At 44.4% G+C, this 22030-nt stretch overlaps 1 protein-coding gene across 1 annotated transcript in view; it reads right to left on the reverse strand.

The window, feature by feature from the left end:
- LOC140734527 (sodium- and chloride-dependent neutral and basic amino acid transporter B(0+)-like) overlaps positions 1-21012 on the reverse strand; it is a 69943-nt gene extending 48931 nt beyond the window's left edge. Inside the window, exons 1-5 of the mRNA XM_073058609.1 lie at positions 20810-21012; positions 20451-20604; positions 8111-8242; positions 6523-6690; positions 3305-3443 (exon numbers count right to left, since the gene is read on the reverse strand). Coding sequence (XP_072914710.1) covers positions 3305-3443; positions 6523-6690; positions 8111-8242; positions 20451-20604; positions 20810-20881 — 665 coding nt within the window. The 5' untranslated portion in view covers positions 20882-21012. The remainder of the gene's footprint in view (positions 1-3304; positions 3444-6522; positions 6691-8110; positions 8243-20450; positions 20605-20809) is intronic.
- Positions 21013-22030: the final 1018 nt, after the last annotated feature.

Consider the following 22030-nt stretch of genomic DNA (forward strand, 5'->3'; position numbering starts at 1 on the left):
ATCAGTGAAGGGAAACGGGCACTCAGTGTTTTTGGTCAAGACCTTGCACCAATCACATTTATTTTTCAGCATTTGCACTCTCTTTTCTCAATGTGAACTGGGTCTTGTTTGACTCAACCTGCCACCCGGACTTTGTCCACAGACCCCACAGAGCTGGAACATCCTGTTCTGGAGGTGGAGGGGTTACTTTTATAGATCCCTATTCACCTGAGTTGTGTGATAAGGTTACATTGTGCAGAAGCTTTGTCTTCGTAACTCCACTTAAGGGAAATTTAGAGCATGCTTATGTTGTATTTAAACGTTACTTTCATTTAAATTCCAGTCAAATTGAAACAATTCCTTAAAAGATTAAAATTATTGTAAACATCAACATGCTAGCACTCAGAAAAATAGAAATAATTAAAATATTCACATAATTAAAACAAATAATTAATTGCTTATAATTAACATATTATTCCAAATGATGAGAAAAAGTTAAGCTTCATCCTTGCTTACTATTCTACAGATCTAAAACCTCTGGGAAGTTAAATAGAATCCGCAGTTCTTTTCCAAGTTTGACCCAACATAGGATCAGACAAGTTATCCCATCTAGACTGGACCTCACTACTGGACTCCCTGTGAAGTCCCTGGTAAAGCACATTAGCAGGTGTGCTGTTACTTTACACTCAGTAAATCTTGGATTTCGATAATAGCCAGATAATCTGGGGAGTTCTAAACCTAACGGAAATGTTAACAGTTAAATGGTAAAAAGATTAGAGGGGAGTAGAAACAATTAGGGTGGGGAAGTAATCAGGAAAGCATGGCTAGAAAAGATATCTCCTACCAGTGACACAAGTGAATCTGCTGGAAATAAATAAAAACACAAAATGCTGGCAGAATTTAGCAGGCCAGACAGCATCTATGGGAGGAAGTAGTGACAATGTTTCTGGCCGAAACCCTTCATTAGGAGTGAAGTAACATGGGATGGTTGAGGGGGGATAAGAAGTGGGGGGAGGGATGGTGGAGAGCTGGGAAGTGATAGGCTGGAGGGAAATGGGCTAGGGGGAAGGTGGAGAATTATGGGAAATAAAAGAGAAAGAAAGGTAGGGCTGGGGGGAGATTATAGTGAGGGGGGAAAAAAGAGAGAAAGAGAACCAGACTAAAATTATAGATAGGGATGGGGTAAGGGGGGGGCAGGGGTATCAACGGAGGTCTGTGAGTTGAATGTTCATGCCGGCAGGTAGGAGGCTACCTAGGCGGGAGATAAGGTATTGCTCCATCGACCTGCGTGTGGCCTCATCTTGATGGTAGAGGAGGCCACGGACAGACATATCGGAGTGGGAGTGGTCTGTGGAATTGAAGTGTGTGGCCACAGGGAGATCCCGCCACTGCTGGAGGACTGAGCGCCGGTGTTCGGCGAAACGGTCTCCCAGTCTGCGGCGGGTCTCCCCAATGTATGAATGGCCACATCGGGAGCACCGGATAGAGAATATCACCCCAGTATCACCCTAGTTGACTCGCAGGTGAAGTGGTGCCTCACCTGAAAGGACTGTCTGGGGCCTAGGATGGTGGTGAGGGAAGAAGTGTGGGGGCAGGTGTAGAACTTCTTCCGTTTGCAGGGATAAGTGCCTGGAGGGAGGTCGATGGGGAGGATGAATGGACAAGGGAGTCCCATAGGGAGCGATCCCTGAGGAAAGCTGAGAGTGGAGGGGAGGGGAAGATGTGGCTGGTGGTGGGATCCCGAAGGAGGTGGCGGAAGTTATGGAGGATTATACGTTGGATCTGTAGGCTGGTAGGGTGATAGGTGAGGACCAGGGGGACTCTATCCCTGGTGGGCTGGCAGGGGGATGGGGTGAGGGCAGAGGTGCGTGAAATACGGGAGACGCGATGGAGGGCAGAGTTGATAGTGGATGAAGGGAAGCCCCTTTCTTTAAAAAAGGAAGACATCTCCTTTGTCCTAGAATGAAAGGCCTCATTCTGAGAGCAGATGCGGCAGAGGTGGAGGAATTGAGAGAAAGGGATAGCATTTTTGCCGGAGACAAGGTGGGAGGAGGAATAGTCTAGGTAGCTGTGAGAGTCTGTAGGTTTGTAGTAGACATCGGTGGATAGGCTGCCTCCAGAGATAGAAACAGAAAGATCTAGAAAGGGGAGGGAGATATCGGAAATAGACCAGGTGAATTTGAGGGCGGGGTGAAAGTTGGAGGCGAAGTTAATGAAGTCGACGAGCTCAGCATGTATGCAGGAAGCAGCGCCGATGCAGTCGTCAATATAACGTAAGAAAAGAGGAGGACAGATACTGGTGTAGGCCTGGAACATAGATTGCTCCACATGGCCGACAAAAAGGCAGGCATAGCTAGGACCCATGCGGGTGCCCATGGCTACACCTTTAGTTTGGAGGAAGTGGGAGGAGCCAAAGGAGAAATTGTTAGGGGTGACGACTAATTCCGCGAGGCAGAGAAGAGTGGTGGTAGAGGGTGACTGACTGGGTCTGGAATCCAGGAAGAAACGGAGAGCTTGGAGACCTTCCTGGTGGGGGATAGAGGTATATAGGGACTGGACGTCCGTGGTGAAAATGAGGCGGTGGGGGCCAGGGAACTTGAAATCTTTGAAGAGATGTAAAGCATGGGAAGTATCACGGACATAGGTGGGAAGGGATTGAACAAGGGGAGATAAAACAGAGTCGAGATAGGCAGAAATGAGTTCACTGGGGCAGGAGCAAGCAGAGACAATGGGTCTGCCTGGACAGGCAGGTTTGTGAATCTTAGGTAGGAGGTAGAAACGGGAAGTGTGGGGTGTGGGAACTATAAGTTTGGTGACTGTGGATGGGAGATCTCCTGAGCTGATGAGATCAGAAATGGTTTGGGAGACAATGAACTGGTGCTCCTTAGTGGGGTCATGGTGACAATGGACTGGTGCTCCCCTACCAGTGAGATTCATTTCCATTAACTTGAATTTACAGAATATTTTGATGCATTTGTGGCATGTACTGTCTTGAATTATTCATATTTATGCTGAATTGTTTTTGTCACAATGATTGAATTAAATTATTAAGTCACATATTTGAAAACCTGGCAGTGCAAAGTTATGTATAAGCAGTGAGTGCAGAGACCCCACAGAGCTGACCTGAGTTATTCACTATTGATATAATTGACTTATCTTACAAATCACTGTTACAACAAAGTGGGTTAGATACAGCATCTTCCAATGTTAGTCATATTTGTATTTAAATCTATCAGATATCTACACATAAACAAGACATTCATGCATCCCAGAGGAAACTAACGGTGCAGTTTAATGGTGCTGCACTCTGCCGCGGATTACTTACTCCCAGTATTGCTCACTTGGAGCCTGGTGAGAAACGTCAATTTTTGATCCATTTATGCAAGTTACATTGTTTTCTTGCAGCCATGTTGAATTAACAATTTCAAAATATTCATTGTCCAATGTGATATTGCAGAGTGGATCTAGAAGATGTGGAATATGAAACAAAGATATTTAAATGCATTGTCATCTAATGTGTGAATGTCTCAAAGTGCTCTGAAGTCAGTCATTTTTTTCACTCTCATAAGTTGGAAACACAGAAAATGATTAAACAGTCTGATCTTATACACGACATTGAGTAAGAGCATAAAAATAGAAAATAGAAGTGTTCAGCGCAGGAGCAAGCCCTACTGCTCATGTAATCTGCATGAACCATAATGCCACAGTACTAATCCCATCAGAGTACATCCCACCACTTGCTGCCTGTTCATGTGTCTGACTCAATGCATCTGAATCATTGTTATGATATCTGCTTTCACCACTTACCCTGCAGTGCATTCCTGAGACGTACTAGTCTGTATTAACAAAAACTGCCTCATAATTCTCCTGTAAATATTTCCACTCTCATCTGACACCAATGCCCTCCAGTATTTGACATTTCCACGTAGGGATAGAAACTGTGATCACCTGTCCTATCTATGCCTTTTCTAACATTATATATTTCTTTCAGGTCACCACCCTCCCCAAACACCCCACCCCTTAGCCTCCAGAGAAAACAATCCTAGCTTTTCTAAGCTTTTCCATAACTTCATTCCAGGCAATAACCTGATAAGCCTCTTCTAATCCTCTTTTGAGCCTCCACATCTTTTTATAGTGTGGCAATCAGAACAGTGTGCAGGGTCCAACGACGGCAAACCCCTGATGGGCTGTTATTTGATTTCAAATGACAATCTAAAGAGAATATAAGTAGCTCCATTATACCAATTCATTACAAAGCACGTATTGTAGAAAACCAGACTTCAAAGTGTATCCTACAGATTACAGTCCACTATGTGTTTCATGTATTCTATGTTGACAGCACATCTCCTGAATCATCCTGTGTATTATGTTTAATAATGGGCTGGACTACACACATTACAGGTACTGGGCATATTGCAGTAAACCCCATCAATATACACTTATATTGCTGGCTATGGTTCTTCAGATAACCATACAGATGCTTTTATTAAATATGTCTGTCTTTGCCAGCTTGTCTAACCAAACATTCCTGACCCCTCCCCAACCCCACGTATCTCTATCACTTCAGGGAAAACTAAGCCAGGCAAAATTCCTCATTGTCTCGAATGCAGTCTTTCTGGATGCAGAGAGATCTGTATTACCCCTGCATACTACACCTCCTTAAGTACCTCATCTACTTCACCGTTTGTCTTTAGGGAGCTGTGGACCTGAACTTGAATCCTTTTCAGTTCTTAATACATTTAGTAACCATTTAATGTATATTCCCCTCCCCAAATGCACTGCCTTAGATTCTTTGGATTGAATTCCATTTGTTATTTTTGTGCCACCTGAACAACCTATTGATGCATTCCTATAGCCTGGAACTTCCTCATTATTAACCTCTGCCAGATTTGATTTCGTTAGTAAACTTCTTAAATCTATATTTAAATCCAAATCCCTTAGAAGCATGAGACACTTTGCTTTTTACCCCAACTTTTACAGAAGGCTCATATGTTATAGTGTACAGTATTCTATTCACATATTTTATATTGCACCAGACATATCACAATCGACCCGCTACATGGCTCTGCACACTTGGGTATGAGGCCATATTCTATAACTTGTTATGAATTCCCTTTATAAGAATATTTGTTAATGTTTGTATGTAACATGCATTGTGTTCTGTGACCCACCCTGAAGCAAAAAACAAAATGGAAGATTGCTCAAATGATTGTAAAAACATTGACATAGGTCAATAGACTCAATTTAAGAGTAGGACTGTGGTTTTGTCATGGGGTTTCTGATGAATATGGTGAGAAGTATACCATCTACCTAATGAGTTTCTTTGACTTGATGAGTCATTCATGTTAGCATTTCCTGCCGAGTTAGGATCCTGTAAGCCTCCCAAACTAGCTTCCTGACATCTTCAGGCAGTAACATCTGACAGTGAAGGGAACAAAAAATTGACCTGTCCCCTTCCAAAGAATATGGGTGCACTCTTTCTTTGGTTCACTGCAACTCTTGAAGCTAACTGAAAATGTTTACAGATGCCTAAACGCCTGCGAGTCAACTACTCGTCAGAGTAACAAAATGGTGGTATCCACTTTCGATAGAAAGAATTTGCTCCATCACCATCTGGGTTAGTCACTGCCTTTTCATTCCTGAAGGATGTGGCAAAAATGTTTGATATGGGGCAGGGAGATATATAGAGGGGTTTTGATTCCCCTCAGTAATTGGAGTCCTGCTTCAGGGTTGTGACTCTGATCCGTTCCTCCTGCGGATGCTGCTTGATCCCGCGAGCTCATCCAGTGGAATTCTGACTCCCACACTCCTGCTGAGGAGGACATAGTGAATGACTGTGTGGATCATCTGGTTCCAACTGTGTGACACATATCAATGGGATTTAAAAATAATCCAGAACTTCCTGGGAATACTCAGCAGACAAAACATCTGTGATGAGAGAAAAAGGTTGAAGGTGATGCCTGATCTGCTAAATCGTTTCAGTATTTTCCAGCATCTTTAGTTCCTTGCTTTTTAATATGCATGGGATATTCTGTTAAAGGGTTTCTCCAAATCTTGACTGCCTGTTTCTGTGCTGTAATGTTCTATGGTTCTATAATATAGCAGATCTTCACCCCGCTATCCAACAGGTAGTTAATCACCTGTCAAGGCTGTTGGAGGTTTTTATACCAGGTAAAGACCAGCTTTAGTAATGGCCTTGTAGTCGATGTTTCCAAAGAACTGGGTGTGAGTTTCTCTTTTTGCTCCTTTTCCCTTTCCAGAATAGATGGGAATGATGATAACTTCTTTGTAGACTGCCACACATTTCACTGTACATTTGGAGTGAGTCTGTGCCTGTCTAGTGAAGCAGATTTTTACCTATGTGCATGGTTGCAAACCAATGTAATCTCATCAGCTATCAGTTTTATATCCTGCACATCTGACTGCCAGCAAAAATGAAAATTAAGGTGGTGATTATATTCAACCTTTACCGATTCACTAGTACAAACTGAAAAAATGATTGATCTGTGTTTGCACGTCAGCAAAAAGAAGTAAGCAGAGTACCTTTTGATGTTCTGCTGCAGGCTTCATCTGCTCCCCACCAGCTGAAGCAGTCTGCCCACGGCAGAGGGGATTGGAAGGAGGCAAACAGGTAGAACAGGCTGTAGGCAATGATGCAGTTGTAATAAATGGACACAAATGTTGATATCAGGACCATAGTAATGCCCACACCTTAAAATTAATTGTAAGAAGAAAATTTTAATTAGAAACTGTTCATTAGAAGTAGACATACCATGTATGCAGCTGGGCATTTATGCCATCTTTCATGTATCTCCCTGAATGGAGGGAGCAGATGAGGTGTGAGAGATTGAATTGGCAATCAGGGAACTGAGATGGTTGGAGGCAGTTATCTACGTTATGGTGGGGAGTTGAATGGAATTGTAGGGTATATTTCCTTTTTTAATGTTAATATTAGTTTTCAGAATTATCTCACAAATTACCAACTGAAAAACGACAAATGCAAGATCCTTTTTGTATAGGGTGGAAGGTACGAATGCATATTCTGTAAGGCCACATCAATTTTTTAATGGTACTTTGCTGAAGTAATTACCAAAAATAAAGAAAATATTGATAGAAAGAGTGGGAGTTCTTGGGAGGAAGCAGTTTAATGGTTGCAGACAGTGTGATAAATGATGGAGTAAAGGAGATTGGAATGCAGGTTGGCCATGGATGATGGGATTTGATACAGTTGTGATGTACACAGTATTTGGATGAGCTCAACCTTATGGCAAAGGGAAAATAAAGGTCTGATAAGAACTGCATTAGAGGATTTACATACAAAGATGGGTGAGTTGAAGCAGACGCAAAGTATTATGAAGGTAAAAGCAATCAGCCTTGGTTCTGGTGCAGATGTGAGATCTCAGATCACTTGTGACACCAAGTTTCTGAAATCCAAGTTCAGCTTTAAGCTGTGAATAGAGAGGAATGGGGTTAGTGAGCAAGAAATGGTGTTTACACCAGGTTCAAAGACAATGGTTTTCATTGGATGAGAAGTTTATAGAATGACAGGGGGTCAGTGGAGATTTTGGTGTGTGTTAGAGTGAATGTCACCACAATGTGGAAACTAATTGTGTTTTGTTAATGATGCTTAAAGGTAATAAAATGCACTTGTGAAGAAGAACATATGGGGGCCAGGAAGGCAAATTGGGATGTCAGTAGTTTGGTAGGAATACAGCTGACGGTAAAGGGAAAGGGTGCTGAGAAGAGGATGAACTTACATTCCTCTTTCCCTATTCTACTCATTCCCAACAAACACAAATGTGCTGGGATATGATTGAACTACCCATTCAATGGAATACATTCAGCACATCTTAAATGCATTACAGCGATCTAATGAATCCCAAATATATCATCGAAATAATTGAAGCTAACATAATTTAAATGAACCGATAAGTGTGGCAAAAACAACACTATTGTTGGATCTTGATATGAGAATGAGAAAAATACTTCACTTGTCTTTTCGCTATCTGCATCTCTCTCAGTAAAAATGCACAGTTGGTGAGCTTCAAAATTCACCAAAACAAAGGGCTAGGAAAACATGAAGCATTATCTTAACATCAGTTAAATTCAATACAATTAAGTAAATATTAACCTTGCAAGACTGGAACTGCTTTCCACACTGCAACTGGTCCAAGGCTGGCAAATTGTCCAAAGGAGCATTCCAAGAAAAACAGTGGCATCCCAGTGAGCATTAGCATGATAACATAGGGAATAAGAAATGCTCCTAGAAGTTGAAAAAGATTGTACGGATATTAGAATAACTATGTTAATTCATATGTTTTGGAGTGAAGATTAGATTTTAAACCACCTATTACCTCAGGAACTAACTTCCAATGACACTTCCAAATTTACTTAGGCAGTGAACAGCAAACAAAACTGACGCAATGTACAATCGCGCTTTTGTGCTATTGCATTTCTCTCAACAAACCAGTTCACTTACTTGAGGGTCTCAGATGACATCTGGCACAAAATGCTTCCTTTCAACACACTCATATTGACGGATATTATTACAGAGTCAGTGCTGGAGCTGAGACTTCAAACTCTGCTTTCAATAGAAACCTTGCTGAGATTTTTCACCACAAGGTGCAGAACATATTGCTGAAATCACTAAATTCAAAGCAGCAGGAATTTAAACATTAAAATGAATGATTACTTCTGGTATGTTGAGTGATTTCAGATCACAAGGTAGAGCAAGAACTACAATTTAGAAACTTCCAGTAGAAAATCAAAATTATGATGGAATCATATTCTTCATCCTCTGAATCTCTGATTGTTGGCAGTTATGCCAGTGAGCACAGAAGCCATACCAGCCAGCATTCATGGAAATTCTGATTAGCCGATCCAGTGACTCACTGTGATAGGAAAGTGGCCTCCCCAGTGCCAGCAGGGCTAGGCTTGGCCCAGGCTACTGTTTAGAGGGGCACTTGCATTCTATCCACAATGGCCATCTTGAGCTTCCAGTTTCATGTTATCACAGCTTTTCTTCCCACTTCTATGCTGATATGTCTGTTCTTGGCCTTCTCTACAGTCACAGCAAGGCCAAATGAAAACTACAAGTACAATACCTCACATCCCACTTGCAAATCCTGTGACCTAATGAAATGATCATTGAAATTCCAAGTTTTGCAAAATCGACGTTCATCCATTGGCTTCCCACTCCTACTGGTCCACCAAGGATTTTTTTTCTCATTTTGTTCACCTTTTCCATTCCCTGTGCCCATCTTTCCTTTCCACATTACCAAAGTTCATTACACTCACCCACCTGATTTCACCTGCCCATCATTGTTATATCTATCTACCTGGGTGTCTTTTCCCATTCCCTCTCTCATCTGTTTCCATCTGCTAACCATCCCTCCTTATATAGTTCAACTTATCACCTTCTAGCATCTAACTTAACTTTCCACTCCCTCCCAACACATGGCTCATTCTGCTCAAATTTTTTTCCTTACCTGTTTTTATCTATAACCATCCCATTTGCCAGCATTTGGCACATAGCATTCTAAACATCTCCTATCCACATATCTGTCCAACTGTCTTTTATAATTTGTTATTTTACCTAGCTGAACCACTTCGTCATACGTACAATCCATTGTATGAAAATGTTGTTCCTCAATTTGTTATTATATCTTTCCCCTCTCACCTTAAACCTATGTCCAATAAATCTTGATAGCCTAACCTTCAGAAAGGTTAAATACATTCATTCTTTCTATGCCTCTCATAATTTACACAGCCTTCATTCTTGTATGCTGCAAGGAATAAAGCCCTAGTCTGTTCAACCTGTCCTTATAACACAGTTCTATAAGTCCTGGTACATGGAGCTTAGAACAATAGAGGGCTATGGGTAACCCTAGGTAATTTCTAAGGTAAGGACATGTTCAGCACTATGGGCCAAAAGGCCTGTATTGTGCTGCAGGTTTTCTATGTTTCTAAGTCTTGCTAACATCCTTGTAAGTCTTTTTTTAATCTTTCCAGTTTAATAACATCCTTCCCATAGCAAGCTGGCCAAAATTGAGTAAATACAGGTGACCCCCATTTTACGAACATTTGCTCTACGACAGCTCGCTGTTACGAGAAACCTACATTAGTACCTGTTTTCGCTAACCAAAGAGGATTTTCGCTTTTACGAAAAAAAGACACTGTAGCGATGTGCTACACACAGCGCTGAAATAACGACACACAGTTGGTAAGTCGTTTCGAGATTAGCTTATTCAAACTTCACTGTGTTGGCATTTAATCCCTAGCGCCTGCCCTCTCCGGCCGGAAATGACGTCAGAGGTGTATTACCAAAGTCTCTCCCCGCGCGCTAGCTATTTGTGAACCGGTTTGCCTGTGCAGAAAGTGGGTCGCCACATAACCCCGCCCCCCCCAGAACCAGCAATACACCCCCCAATGTCCACAGTCTGGATCAGCCTCTGTTTGGGAGGTCTGCCTCTGCACCGCGGTGCCTGAACCTCGACCGGCTGCGCCAAGTCCACATGGGCTGGTTTGAGTCGGTCCACTGTGAAAACCTCCTCTTTCCCCCCAATGTCCAGAACGTACATGGACCTGTTGTTGTTGATCACCTTGAACGGCCCCACGTACGGCCGCTGTAGTGGTGCCCAGTGTCCGCCCCTTTGTACAAACACAAACTTACAGTTCTGCAGGTCTTTGGGTACATGAGTCAGGGTTCGTCCGTGCTGTGAAGTCGGTACGGGGGCCAGGTTGATGATCCTTTCACGTAGCCTGTCCAGGACTGCTGCGGGTTCTTTCTCTTGCCCCCTTGGGCTGGTATGAACTCTCCTGGGACGGCCAGGGGTGCGCCGTACACCAACTCGGCCGACGAGGCATGCAGATCCTCTTTGGGCGCTGTGCGAATTCCAAGCAGGACCCAGGGAAGCTCGTCCACTCAGTTAGGTCCTCTCAGACGGGCCATGAGAGCCGACTTCAAGTGACGGTGGAAGCATTCCACTAGTCTGTTCGACTGTGGGTGGTAGGCAATAGTGTGGTATAGCTGCATTCCCAACAGGCTGGCCACAGCCGACCACAGGCTGGAGGTGAACTGGGCGCCTCTGTCGGAGGTAATGTGGGCCGGTACCCCGAAGCGTGCTACCCAGGTTGCGATTAGTGCTCGGGCGCAGGAATTGGCAGATGTGTCGGTGAGCGGGACCGCCTCTGGCCACCTCGTGAACCGGTCTACCATAGTTAGGAGGTACCGCGCTCCTCGGGACACTGGTAGGGGGCCCACGATATCCACATGAATGTGATCGAACCTCCGGTGGGTGGGTTCGAACTGCTGCGATGGGGCTTTAGTATGCTGCTGCACCTTGGCTGTTTGGCACTGCGCGCGTGTATTTGCCCATTCACTGACCTGCTTGCAAAGTCCGTGCCACGCGAACTTGCTGGAGACCAGCCAGATGGTTGTCCTGATAGATGGGTGCACCAAACTGTGTATGGAGTCAAAAACTCGCCGCCTCCAGGCTGCCGGGACGACAGGGCGAGGTTGGCCGGTAGCCACGTCGCACAGGAGGGTCCTCTCACCTGGGCCTATGAGAAAGTCTTGCAGCTGCAAACCTGAGACTGTGGTCCTGTAGCTGGGCGTCTCGTCGTCTGCCTGCTGCGCCTCTGCCAGTGCTGCATAGTCCACCCCCAGGGACAGGGCCTGGACAGCTGGTCTGGAGATTCCGTCCGCCACGACGTTGTCCTTTCCCGAGACATGCTGGATGTCTGTCGTGTACTCAGAGATGTAGGACAGATGTCGCTGCTGGCGAGCCGACCAGGGATCGGACACCTTCGTGAACGCGAAGGTCAACGGTTTGTGGTCCGTGAACGCGGTGAACGGCCTGCCTTCTAAGAAGTACCTGAAATGCCGGATTGCCAGATACAGTGCCAACAGCTCCCGGTCGAAGGTACTGTACTTGAGTTTGGGTGGCCGTAGGTGCTTCCTGAAGAATGCAAGGGGTTGCCAGTGCCCCTCGATGAGCTGCTCCAGTACCCCACCGACTGCTATGTTGGATGCGTCCACCGTGAGGGCGGTCAGAACATCCATTCTGGGGTGCACCAGCATCGTGGCATCTGCCAAGGCTTCCTTGGCTTTAACGAAAGCGGCCGCGGCCTCCTCGTCCCAAGTAATGTCCTTGCCTTTACCCGACATCAGGGTGTACAAAGGGAGGAAACGGTGGTAGAAGTTCACCATACCAACGAACTCCTGCAGGCCTTTGACCGTGTTGGGCCGGGCAAAGTGGCGGATCGTATCTACCTTGGCGGGCAGAGTTGTTGCCCCGTCTTTGGTAATCCTGTGGCCCAGGAAGTCAATGGTATCGAGACCGAACTGGCATTTGGCTGGGTTGATTGTGAGGCCAAAATCACTCAGGCGGGAGTAGAGCTGGCGGAGGTGGGACAGATGCTACTGGCGACTACTGCTGGCTATAAGGATGTCGTCCAAATAGATGAACGCAAAGTCCAGGTCGCGTCCCACCGCACCCATAAGCTGCTGGAACGTCTGTGCGGCATTCTTCAGGCTGAACGGCATTCGGAGGAACTCGAACAGGCCGAATGGGGTGATAAGTGCCGTTTTGGGGATGTCTTCAGGGTGCACTGGGATTTGATGGTATCCTCGGAAGAGGTCTACTTTGGAAAAGATTCTTGCCCCATGGAGGTTTGCTGCAAAGTCCTGTATGTGCGGCACAGGGTGGCGTTCTGGAGTTGTAGCCTCGTTCAGTCTGCAGTAGTCGCCGCATGTTCTCCAACCCCTGGCTGCTTTGGGTACTATGTGCAGCGGGGAGGCCCATGGACCTCCATACGATCCCCAATTCCTCCATTCTCTTGAACTCCTCCTTCGCCAGGCAGAGCTTTTCCGGGGGGAGCCTTTGTGCGCGGGCGTGGAGGGGTGGTCCCTTGGTCGGGATGTGGTGCTGAACCCCGTGTCTGGGCATGGCTGCCGTGAACTGCGGTGCCAGAATCGATGGAAAGTCCGCCAGGATTCTGGTGAATACGTTGTCCGACAACGTGATGGAGTCCAGGTGTGGGGCCGGCAACTTGGCTTCACCCAGGGAGAACGTCTGGAAAGTCTCGGCATGTACTAATCTTTTTCCTTGCAAGTCGACCAGCAGGTTGTGAGCTCGCAAGAAGTCTGCCCCCAGGAGTGGTTGGACCACGGTGGCCAGTGTGAAGTCCCACGTGAACCAGCTGGCGCCGAACTGCAGCTGCGCTGTGCGGGTGCCGTAGGTCCGTATCGTGCTGCCGTTTGTGGCCCTCAGTATGGGTCCTGGCTTCCTGTTGCGGGTGTCGTTCCCTGTCGGGGGAAAGACGCTGATCTCCGCTCCGGTGTCGACCAAGAAGCGGCCTCCCGACTGTTTGTCCCAGACGTACAAGAGGCTGTCCTGGTGGTCAGCCGCCATAGTCATTAGTGGCTGCTGGTCCTGGCCCCGGCCCTGGCCCTCGCAGGGCAGGCGACAACGGCAGGCTTTTGTGCCCCACCGCTGGTGGTAGAAACACCACTGTTCACTGGCCTCCTCGCTCCTGCCTCTGTGTTGTGTGCGCCCCCCTGCCGGGCCTGGTCTGGTCTGCTGTTGGGCGCGTGGCCTGGTAATCTGACCGACGGACGCCACGCTCTCCCTCTTGGTTTTCCACAGCACGTCTGCCTGGGCCGCCACCTTCCGGGGGGGGTCACTGAAATCTGCGTCAGCCAGCAGCAGATGTATGTCCTCGGGCAGCTGCTCTAGGAATGCCTGCTCAAACATGAGGCAGGGCTTGTGTCCATCAGCCAGGGCCAGCATCTCGTTCATTAATGCCAATGGCGGCCTGTCTCCCAAACCGTCCTGGTGCAGCAAACGGGCACCTCACTCACGCTGTGAGAGGCCAAAGGTCCCAATGAGCAGCGCCTTGAATGCTTCATATTTGCCTTCTTCCGGGGGCGACTGTATGAAATCTGCAACCTGGGCGGCCGTCTCCTGGTCAAGGGTGCTCACCACGTGGTAGTAACGCGTGGAATCAGAGGATATCTGCCGAATCTGGAACTGGGCTTCTGCTTGGCTAAACCACACGCGTGGTCACAGCGTCCAGAAAGTCAGCAGTTTTAGCGAAACTGCGTGAACAGATGAAGAGTCGGTCATCTTTGGTCCAAATCCCGTTTGGACCGTCGGGGTCACCAATGTAGCGATGTGCTACACACAGCGCTGAAATAACGACACGCAGTCGGTAAGTCATTTCGAGACTAGTTTATTCAAACTTCGCGACGCTGGCATTTAATCCCTATTGCCCGCCCTCTTCGGGTGGAAGTGGTATCAGAGGTGCATTACGAAAGTCTCCCCGGCACGCTGGCTATTTGTGAGCCGGTTCGCCTGCGCAGAAAGTGGGTCGCCACAACGCCTTCTTTATACGTGTGTTCACCCCGAGAAATACCACCGTGACCGTGAAGCCTTGTGCGGGTAGTTGTGTGCGCATTCGTGTACCTGTGTACACATGTACGTACGTATGTGTGTACGTGCGTAGTGCATGAACGTGCTGATTTTTTTTTTCTCTAAATCGATTTTGGCTCGCTGACTTCCTGATTTTGATAAGTGAAACTACACTGTACATACAATATTTCTATTTTATATAGACTGTATATTTATCATATCATTCCTGCTTTTACTATATGTTCATGTTATTTTAGGTTTTATGTGTTATTTGGTATGATTTGGTAGGTTATTTTTTGGGTCTGGGAACGCTCAAAAACTTTTCCCCATATAAATTAATGGTAATTGCTTCTTCGCTTTATGAAATTTTGGTTTACAAATGGTTTCATAGGAACGCTCTATCTTCGGATAGCGGGGGAAACCTGTACTGCAATGTGGTCTCAACAACATATTGTACAGCTACCTCATGACTTCCCACCTTTTGTACTCAATGGTTGATGAAGGCCAGTGTGCCAAAAGCTTTTTTTTAAAAAAGCCTTCTATACTACCCAGTTTACCTGTAATTTCACTTTCAGGGAACTATGTATTCGAACTCCAAGGTACCTCTGTTGTACAACACTTCCTAGAGGCAGTTTTGTTTATTAGAGTCATAGGGACAGAAAAGTACAGCACAGAAACAGACTTCTCAGCCCATGGTCAACCATTTAATCTGCACCCATACCCTAGCCCTCTATGCCCTCCCATCAATGTATCTATCCAAACTTCTCTTATATGTTGAAGTTGAGATCACTTCCTCCACACTCTCATAACCCTCTGAGTGAAGAAGATTCCTCTCATGTTCTCCTTAGACATTTCACCTTTCATCCTTAGCCCATGACGTACAAAAAAGCTGGAGGAACTCAGCAGGTCGGGTAGCATCTGTTGAAAGAAGCAGTCAACGTTTCGGATCAAGACCCTTCATCAGGACTAAAGCAGGAGGGGGCAGAGGCCCTATAAAGAAGGTGGGGGGAGGGTGGAAAAGCAATCAGAGGAACGATCAAGGGGTGGGGGAGGGGAAGCAGGGAGGGGATAGGCAGGAGAGGTGAAGAAGGAATCTAAGGGGAAAGCACTATGGGTAGTAGAAGAAGGCAGAGTCATGAGAGGTGATAGGCAGCTAGAAGAGGAGACAGAGTGAAGATGGGATGGGGGAAGGGAGAGGGAGGGAATTACTGGAAGTTGGAGAATTTGATGTTCATACCAAGGGGCTGGAGACTACCCAGACAGTATATGAGATGTTGTTCCTCCAATCGAAGTTTGGCCTCATCATGGCAGTAGAGGAGGCCATGTATGGACATATCCAAATGGGAATGTGAAGGAGAGTTGAAGTGGGTGGCAACCGGGAGATCCTGTCTGTTGTGGTGGATGGAGCGGTGGTGCTCGACGAAGCGGTCCCCCAATCTGCATCAGGTCTCACCGATGTAGAAGAGGCCGCACCGGGAGCACCGGATGCAATAGATGACCCCAACAGACTCACAAGTGGTGGTTCACCCAGCCCTCAAATTCACTTGGTCCATCTCGGACACTTCTCTCCCCTTTTCTCGATCTCTCGGTCTCCATCTCTGGAGATAGACTGTCCACTGACATCTTCTATAATCCCACTAACTTCCATAACTACTTTGATTATACCTCTTCCCACCCTGCCAAATGCAAAAATTCTATTCCCTATTCCCAGTTCCTCCATCTCCGCTGCATCTGCTCCAAGGATGAGGCTTTCCATTCCAGGACATCTCAAATGTCCTCTTTCTTTAAGAATCGTGGTTTCCCTTCTGCTGTCATCAATGATGCCCTCACCCACATCTCCTCCATTTCCCACACTTCAGCCCTCACCCCATCCTCCCCTTACCACAACAGGGACTGTGTTCCCCTTGTCCTCACCAACCACCCCACCAGCCTCCGGATCCAGCATATTATCCTCCGCAACTTCCGCCACCTTCAACAGGACCCCACCACTAAGCACATCTTTCCCTCTCTACCCTTCTCTGCTTTTCGCAGGGATCATTCCCTCTGCAACTGCCTGGTCCACATGTCCCTCCCCACAGCTCTCCCACCTGGTACTGATCCCTGCAAGTGTAAGTGCTACACCTGTCCCTACACCTCCTCTCTTACCACCATTCAGGGCCCCAACAGTCCTTCCAGGTGAGGCAACACTTCACTTGTGAGTCTGTTGGGGTCATCTATTGCATCCGGTGCGGCCTCCTCTACATCGGCGAGACCTGATGCAGATTGGGGGACCGCTTCGTCAAGCACCTCCACTCCGTCCGCCACAACAGACAGGATCTCCCGGTTGCCACCCACTTCAACTCTGCTTCACATTCCCATTCGGATATGTCCATACATGGCCTCCTCTACTGCCATGATGAGGCCAAACTTTGGTTGGAGGAACAACATCTCATATACCGTCTGGGTAGTCTCCAGCCCCTTGGTATGAACATTGAATTCTCCAACTTCCGGTAATTCCCTCCCTCTCCCTTCCCCCATCCCACCTTCACTCTGTCTCCTCTTCTAGCTGCCTATCACCTCTCTCATGATTCTGCCTTCTTCTACTACCCATAGTGTTTTCCCCTTAGATTCCTTCTTCACCTCTCTTGCCTATCCTCTCCCTGCTTCCCCTCCCCCACCCCTTGATCTTTCCTCTGATTGGTTTTCCACCCTCCCCCTACCTTCTTTATAGGGCCCCTGCCCCTTCCTTCTTTAGTACTGACAAAGGGTCTCAATCTGAAATGTTGACTGCTTCTTTCAACGGATGCTTCCCGACCTGCTGAGTTCATCCAGCTTTTTTGTACGTCTTGATTTTGTACGTCTTGATTTGACCACAGCATCTGCAGTGTACTTTGTGTTTATTATTCTTAGCCCAACGTCAGTAGAAAAAGTCTACTTGAATTTACCTTATTTATACCTCTCATTATTCTGTATATTTCTATCAAATCTTGCCCCAGTCTTTTACATTCCAAGGAATTAGTCCTAACCTATTCAGTCTTCCCTTATAATTCAGCTCCTCCAGTCCTGGAAACATCCTTTTAATTTATTTCTGTTCTCTTTCAACCTTATTTCCATATTACCTGTAGGTAGATGACCAAAATGCTACATACTACTCCAAATTAGCCCTCACCAATGTCTTAAACAACTTCAACATAACATCCTATCCCTGCTCAATTCTTTGACTTATGAAGGCCAATGTGTCAAAAGCTTTCTTTATGACCCTTACTATCTGTGCCAACACTTTCAATAAATAATAGACCCAAATTTCCAGATCCCTTTGTTCTACCGCACTCCTCGGTGCCCTGTTGTTCAAGTGGGTCCTCCCAAAGTGCAATACCTTGCACTTGTCTGCATTAAATTCCATCTCCCATTGTTCATCCCATTTTCTCAGTTGGTCTAAATCCTGCTGCAAGCTCTTCCTCGCTGTCCACTACACCCCCAATCTTGGTGTCATCCACAAATTTGCTGATCCCATTTGCCACATTATCATCTAGATAATTGATATAGATGATAAACAACAACAGACCAAGAACTGATCCATGCAGCACTCCACTCGTCACAGGCCTCCAGTCAGAGAGGCAACCATCTACTACCACCTCTGGCTTCTCCCACAAAGCCAATGTCTAAACCAATTTACTAACTTCATTTTAAATGCCAAGCATCTGAACCTTCCTGACCAACTTCCTATGTAGGGCCTTATCAATTGCCTTGCTAAAGTCCATTTAGGCAACATCCACTACCTTGCCCTCATCAACTTTCCTGGTAACTTCTTCAAAAAACTCTATAAGATTGGTTAGACATGATCTACCATGCTGAAACCAATTTTGACTATCCCTAATCAGTCCCTGACTATCCAGATACTCTTGTATCTGGTCACTTGGAATACCTTCTGGTATTCTTTCCCACTTCTGGCCTACAATTTACTGGTATATTCTCAGAGCCTTTCTTAAACAGTGCAACAACTTCAGCTATCCTTACCTGAGGATTTATTCACCTTAATTTGTCTCAAGACAGCAGACATCTCCTCCTCTATGCTATGCTATGCATCACGTCTAAAGACTCTGTGTCCATCTCCCGAGTAAAAACAAATGGAAAAAAAACACTTAAGGTTTCCCCATCACTTTTGGCTCTATGCATAGATTACCATTTTGGTCTTCCAGAGGATCAATTTTGTCCCTTGTAATCCTTTTGCTCTTAACATATCTGTCGAATCTCGGATTTTCCTTCACCTCATTTGCTATGGAAACCTCATGCTTTCTTTGAGTTCTCCTGATTCCTTCCTTAAGGTGTTCCCTTGCATTTCTTATACTCATTTGTTCCCACCTGCCATGCACCTTAACCAGAGCCTCATAATCTTTTGAAAACCAAGAGACTGTGACTTTGACAGATTAGACGTGCATATAATGTATTTTGTATGCATGCTTTATTCACTGTGGGAACAAACAGAAGCACAGCTATCCCTGTACCTTGTAAGTTTTCACATCATAAACCCTGATTTGAAGTTGAACATGCCACACATCACATGCAAATATTTATTCCTTTGAAAACTTTCTTAGTGATCCAAGGAATGTTTGTGTAAGAAGGAAGGTTTAAGTGATTCTTTGTTCAAATTAATTTAGAGAATCTACCAATTGTTCTCATTTCTTCAAAAAATTTAATCCAAAAGGAACTTGAATGTGGGCACTTGATCTTTAGGAATGTGAACCTGTAAGCTTTCAGTTGAATGTTTCTTTATTAGGCATACCAACGTGCTGTAACCTGATTCCAAAAGGTGGGGCTTAAACCCGATTCTATCATTTCAGGAGCAATGCAACTGTCACTGCATGCAGTTCATGATCTGGAAATGTTGCATTTAAAACCAAATGTGGAAATGTGATGATTAAAAAAAAGCCAACATTTCTTTGTGAAGTAAAAGGAGTCATCAACTTTTACCAAGCCCGCTGAAGGTGATAGACTGAATCTTTCCTGATTTCCAAGGCCTGAATATCAGTTAGATATCTTTTCAGATAGATTATTATTGATTACTTTGAGGTAAGTAGGGAGTTAGTACTCCAAATCTCTTCTAGAAGTATGACACACTTAAGGTTCTTTGTGGAAACATGTTTTCCAGTTTATTTATTATGGTTTTATCTTTTGATCTTTTGTACCTTTACATTGATATATGCAAATATAATTTATTTAATACATCTGTCCATTAAATAATTTACCTTCAGTCTTTGCTGGATAGCTGCTGAATGGTAAAGTTATTATAATATGAATGGACATTACTGCATCTCAACTCCAATTCTAATCATTTAATGAAGACCAGTGATATATATTCCTGCCTTGCAAAATACATGCTCTGACAGAAGCAAGTATTCCCTTTCTCTGACCCAAAACAACAAGCAACTGTGTTGTGACACCTTTGTAGTTTTGTGCCATAGTTTGTAATTTGGTGAGGTTGCAATGAGTATTTCCCATCAACCTATCTAAGGGGCCCCAGGGACTGATTCGGGAAACTGATAGATAAAAAATACAGATGCTGTATAATAAACATACCTGATAGATATGATTTTACATTTTAGCAACAATACTTTAAAATATATTCAGTAGTGAAAAATGAAAAGTTCTACACACCTACCAAGATCCATTCATTATGGCTTTAAATACCATTTGTTTGATATATCTTAGTCCCAACTGGAGTCAAATCTCTTTAAATGGGGCTGTGATTAAAGTCAGTCTTTCAGAAACTTGAATTCTCACTCTAAGTATTCCCAGATATATTCAGTTTTCTTCTGGAATAAACTGATTGAATAATTTTAATATTAATTTCCTTTTTACTATCTGTAGATGAAAATGCTTCCTAGTCCCACAGGTGAAATTCAAATTAAGCTAACAGTTTAGAATTGAGAGATTCATTTAATTCTTCCTTATCTCTATAGTGCTCAGCCACTGTTATAGCATGTCCAGTGCAGTCAGTTTAATACTCTGTATGATCCAGACAAGTTCTCTTTTGTTTTCTTATTTTCCCACTACTGCTCTTTGGATTCTCTACATTACCTCCTCCATTTCTGTATGCCAGATAAGGGAATCGCCAGACATTACCCAGACCCACAGCATAGCCGATCATTGAGAGCAGGTAGTCAGTCTTCGAAGCCCAGTTTCCTCGCTCCACATTTTCATCGCCTTGAGTCACATTGTCATCAGTGACAGCCTGGGGGAGCGAAAGGAAATACCTGAATCCGATGTCGGGCTTCAACAAACTATATCACTCACAAGAAGTAGAATGTTAACAAACTGCAAATACGTTCTGCTGCTCTCTACTTAGCTTTGACCGTAAAATGAACAGAGAGCCTCTGCAACTCACAAATACCAAATCAATAGTACCTTTCTGCTGCATTGTGATAAAAAATACTCACTGTGTTCTCTGGAATATGAGTTTGGATAACATTCTGTGAGAAGCCAGGTAATGTCAATTCCTCCTTGTTCATTATGGGTAGTAATTGTTCCACTTGCAGGCAGTGGATGAAAACCCTCTAGACAGCACCTTAAATCAAAAAATCCTTTGTTTTCTTTCCTGCTTCAGGACTCTGTTCACAGATTAATGAGCTCCACCTGTTGAAAGGCTCAAAGGCATTCAGAATCCAGAGCCTTTTATGCAATCTAAAAGGGGTGTAGCTCTGTTTACTCAGGTCATGACATCCAGACTTTCAGACTATTTCTGCCATTAATAGCTTGATCTGTCAGAACAACATTTTTTGATTGCTGGTTGCTTTTATTTGTTTTAGAACACTTTGTGGCAATATGAATTATTCTGCATCAGCTCATTGGACAAATGTATATGATAATATCTGGAATTTAAAAGTACAGACTATCAAATACTTCTGCATAAGTTTAGAACCCAGACAAAGCAGAACTCTCATTGTACTTCATTAGAAGTAAGATCTTTTTAATATAACATGGCAGGAATTTAAAAGTGCCAGAGTTTATTTTAAACTTTTAAATTACAGTTTGAGCATTTAGTTTCTTCAAAGTATTCTGAGATTACTTCCTTTACCTTCAAGTGGTATCACATAAAACATTAACTGATTTTGGTTTACTTACATGAATCGGTTGTAATTATGCTGTGTCAAAGGCACATAGGATGAGTAAATTATTAGTAGAGATTTTGAAGTTAATTTTTCTTAAATTTGTGGCTAATGCTGTCTGCTATCAATCTGTCTATATCTATATTAGATAGATGATTGGTCTATTAATAATGGATTTCTTATGTTGTCCAGACTGTAAAGTTGTTAACTCCAGGGCAAAGGACTGGCATTTGAAAGCTGCAAATGTTAGAAACTAATTTAATACATAGTAATTGTAATCAGATAATGCATATGCTTATGAGCTTAATAAAAAGATTTAACAGGGTAACGATTCTAAAAGCAAACTGTTCCTTTGGCTATTTTTGACTTTTTAGATGATTTGTTTTAAAGTTACCCCCACTTCCGAAATATTCTGTAGAGTATAAAGATAATAGAAACTAAATATTCTAGTTTAATCATGTCTTTTATATTGGATCATTATCAGATTTTTAGTTCTATGTAAATATCTGTACGAGTGTACCATCTTTTAATTGTTCAAGTTTATGTACTGAA

The sequence above is a fragment of the Hemitrygon akajei genome, chromosome 10, assembly GCF_048418815.1.
Source record: "Hemitrygon akajei chromosome 10, sHemAka1.3, whole genome shotgun sequence".
Classification (NCBI taxonomy): domain Eukaryota; kingdom Metazoa; phylum Chordata; class Chondrichthyes; order Myliobatiformes; family Dasyatidae; genus Hemitrygon; species Hemitrygon akajei.